At 42.6% G+C, this 3,329-nt stretch overlaps 1 protein-coding gene across 1 annotated transcript; it reads right to left on the minus strand.

Moving 5' to 3' along the window:
- Nucleotides 1-1,081: 1,081 nt before the first annotated feature.
- Nucleotides 1,082-2,858, minus strand: NRSN1 (neurensin 1). The gene is made up of 2 exons (XM_010087731.1): nt 2,664-2,858; nt 1,082-1,761 (listed from the first exon to the last, which is right to left on the minus strand). Exons 1-2 carry the CDS (start codon nt 2,850-2,852, stop codon nt 1,363-1,365), a joined length of 588 nt encoding a protein of 195 aa, XP_010086033.1. The 5' UTR covers nt 2,853-2,858; the 3' UTR covers nt 1,082-1,362.
- Between the last annotated feature and the right edge of the window lie 471 nt (nt 2,859-3,329).

A 3,329-nucleotide genomic window follows, 5' to 3' on the forward strand; every position in this document is an offset into this window, starting at 1 on the left:
CCACATACATCTCGTTAGTGTGCCACAATCTTCTTATTCAGCACCAAAGTGACTTCCTCACCTATGAAAGCTGAAAACACAGACTGCATTAAGAGACCGGTGAGTTTTGACTGCAGATGTCTGCTTTCAGACTGGAGTACTAGATTTGTAGCAAAAAGCTGCTTGACTAGAAAGAGACTTTTCACCAAATCCATGGTTGGCTCACGCCTAGAATTTTATTCAATCCATTCAAAAAATAGACAGAACTATAAGGTGGCACACATTGTCAGAGAGTACAAATGTCACATCTTCCTTTATACAGTTTAATTTAAATCCATAGATTAAGATAGTGAAATAATTGCCCTGGGTGGGAAAATAATTAAGGGTCTTCAGTGAAAGGACAAATCTTCAGGTAAGCGTTTACATAAATGTATCTGGTTAAGCATAACTTTTTCTATCCTCTATAAAAATATAAACCACATATTTTGAAATGTCTTTAGATAGGTTTAAGGTCATCTAACATGGCATTAATGTACTGACAGAATATAGGGCCTGGGCATGTCCAACAACACTGAGTAATCCATGCCTGGCCAAAATCAAAACATTTTGTATGAGCTTCAAACATAATACAATATAATGAACGAAACAACATCAAACCAAAGATACACACGTATGATGTTCCTCCTCCCGTATGAATTCATTATCTTTGTATTTTTTTGTTAATATGGCAATGACAAAAGTGTCAGTTTTGCACAGGTTAACTGTAACTCGGGATCAAGTATGAGTTGCTTTTCCCAGCAAGTAACATTGCTGGGAAGCGACATGTGCCAGGATCAAATTAAGGGCACTCACTGTCATGTATGTTCTACCTGTGTGGGATTACTCTGATACTGACTGTCGTGTCTGACAGGAGGACAAGTGCAAATTACAAGGGCAGAATCTTGGCTTCCCAGACAGCAGAACCAGGAGGTAAAAGTAAGACTAAACAGTATTTTCAAAGGCAAGAAGAAAACAAAACCAAAAGCCAACTTATCTAAACTTTAAACAATGGGATGTAGTGTGTTCCTGGTCCAGCTGTCATAAACACACCCGATGTTTTCCAGGGATGCAATCTGATAGCTAAACACCTAATGGTTACTGCAAGGACTCATTGGTTCAACACAGGTTAAAATGTTTGAATACACTGAATATATTGGTCACAGGTCTAATCACATAATTTCCCTATTCCCAATCCTAAATTTGTGTTGGAGCAGCTTCCCCATCAGCTGTGTGTTTGTACAGCAGAGCACTCCATGTTGGATTGACTAGCACGTACGCCAACAACAGCTGATATTTTCCAGTTAAAAGTAATCTACAAGTGGGAAACAAAACCTAAGGGAAGGGTCAGGTTTCAGATAGAGGTTGTACATTTTGAACTTTGGACAAAGTGACAGGTATCTTTGATTCTCCTGGTGCTGGCGCTTTTGTGACTGGGTTTGCATGGGCTTTTATATCAGCTATTCTCTCTTTAAATCTTTGCTGGAGGTACTTTTCTTCTTTGGAGTAACTTTGAGCAAAAGCGGACATCAGCAGACACGCTGCCACAGTGGACCCTCCAATGCAAAACAAGATTGCTCCTGCCAGCTTGCATATATCAAGGGACCCGTTAAACTGAATGGCACGCGTATCCACCACAATAAAATCATCTTTCCCAAGAGCTTCGATTTTTGGTGGCACAAGAAAACCCACTACAAGAACCGTTAAGCCTATCAACATGAAAGCCGTTCCAGAGATGAGTCCGACCTGGAAAACAAAGAGAGAAACAAACAAACAAAAAAAAACAAAAAAACCCAATTAATATGGCTTTCTGGTTATTAGTTGGCAAGTGGTCCTAGGAGGCACTTAGCTTTCACAGTGTCTTGCGGGTACAGCTCTCTTCTATGAGAAGTCTGGTATTTTTCTTTCAGGTCATATGTCACCCTACTACAACTAGAATACATGGAGAAACTGTCTTTTTACAGCTCATAACTCTACAATCCAGCACTGACATTTCTGGAAACAATGCAATATGCACCTATATAAATCTAAATAGCATTCCATGTCCAAAGGCCCATCACAGAGAGGAGCACAGTTTAAGCCCAGTGCTCTGTGACTGATTCTTTCTTCAGCTTTAGGTGGTGGATACACGAACAGTTCAGTCCCTGTTGATAGTCCATGTCATATACACCACTTGCTTTTACTCCATGAAATGTCAGTCCTTTGCAGGGATTAGAAGGAAGTTGCTATTGCTGTGAACAGATCACAGACTATTTCTAGCACATTTCAAGTGGAAGTGCAAAATTTGGTTCACCCAAAATGGCCCTAACCTACCAGTCCTACTCCTGATAAACTGACAGGACTATTCTGGGTGCAGAGCAGAGGTAAACTACACTGGCAAGCTATGGGTGGGGCTCCCCAGGCAAGGCTTTGAGGTTTCGGTGACATGAGTCCTTGTGACAGAGAAACTAGAGGATCCAAAGATCCCAGGACTCATTTGGAAGCTGCTGTATCTTGGTAAGAGTGCCCTGTTTTCAGGCAGACTCTTTTTCAGTCATCCCGGTGAAAACTCAGCAACAGAAGGCCTTTCTGGATGGATACCTAAAATCATTAGTTCTACGTGAAAACATCTCAAAATGGGAGTTTCTCTCTTGAGCAATGGGCAGTACCTTCCAGAAAGCAGAGCTCCACCTGCTAGGCGATCTCTGGATCTGAAAATCATCCTCATACTCCCAAATTGAAGCCGTGCAGTCCTCATAAAACTGATGTAGGTAGGACCGAACTCCATAGCGTTGGTACCCTCCTTCGGTGCTGCCCTGCGCGTGCTTGGACCCGCAGATGTCAGCATAGGAGCTCATCCTTCCTACCTGCAATGAGAGGTTTCATGCAAAGCAGATCTAGGTACTGATGTGGCCAGAGAGCAAAGCCAGCTACAAACTTTCCAGGTAACACAAAGAAAAGTAGCTGAGGAGGGACCTTTTTCCTCTCCTTCACTTTTTTTTTCCCCAGACCAAGAAATGAGTCTGGAAGCATTGCACGCAACAACTTGGCTCAAGCAAACCCGAAGCACTCAGCACCTTTGTGCACCACAGCCTGAAGGTGCTGCAGGGAACGTGCTCTCCCACACACAGGGTGCCTGCTCCCCATCCTTTGCACCAGCGTGCGACTGGGTTTCTGTGCAGATTGAAAAAAGCAGAGTATATCAAGTAACAAAAGCCAGCATCCCTCAAGGGCTCAAGCTGCCTCTCATGCAGACTCTGCTTCTATCAGTTAACTAGAGTTTTTAACCTTAGGAACTGTCCAAACTGCTGGATAATGTTGTGGTGGTTTTTTTT

Source organism: Pterocles gutturalis, unplaced genomic scaffold (assembly GCF_000699245.1).
Source record: "Pterocles gutturalis isolate BGI_N339 unplaced genomic scaffold, ASM69924v1 scaffold25881, whole genome shotgun sequence".
Taxonomy (NCBI): domain Eukaryota; kingdom Metazoa; phylum Chordata; class Aves; order Pterocliformes; family Pteroclidae; genus Pterocles; species Pterocles gutturalis.

Coding starts and splice junctions, on each gene's coding strand:
- NRSN1 (XM_010087731.1), bottom strand. CDS start 2,852: ATGAGCTCCTATGCTGACATCTGCGGGTCCAAGCACGCGCAGGGCAGC. Junction 1,762..2,663: donor GGAGCTCTGCTTTCTGGAAG/GTACTGCCCATT, acceptor TTTGTTTTCCAG/GTCGGACTCATCTCTGGAAC.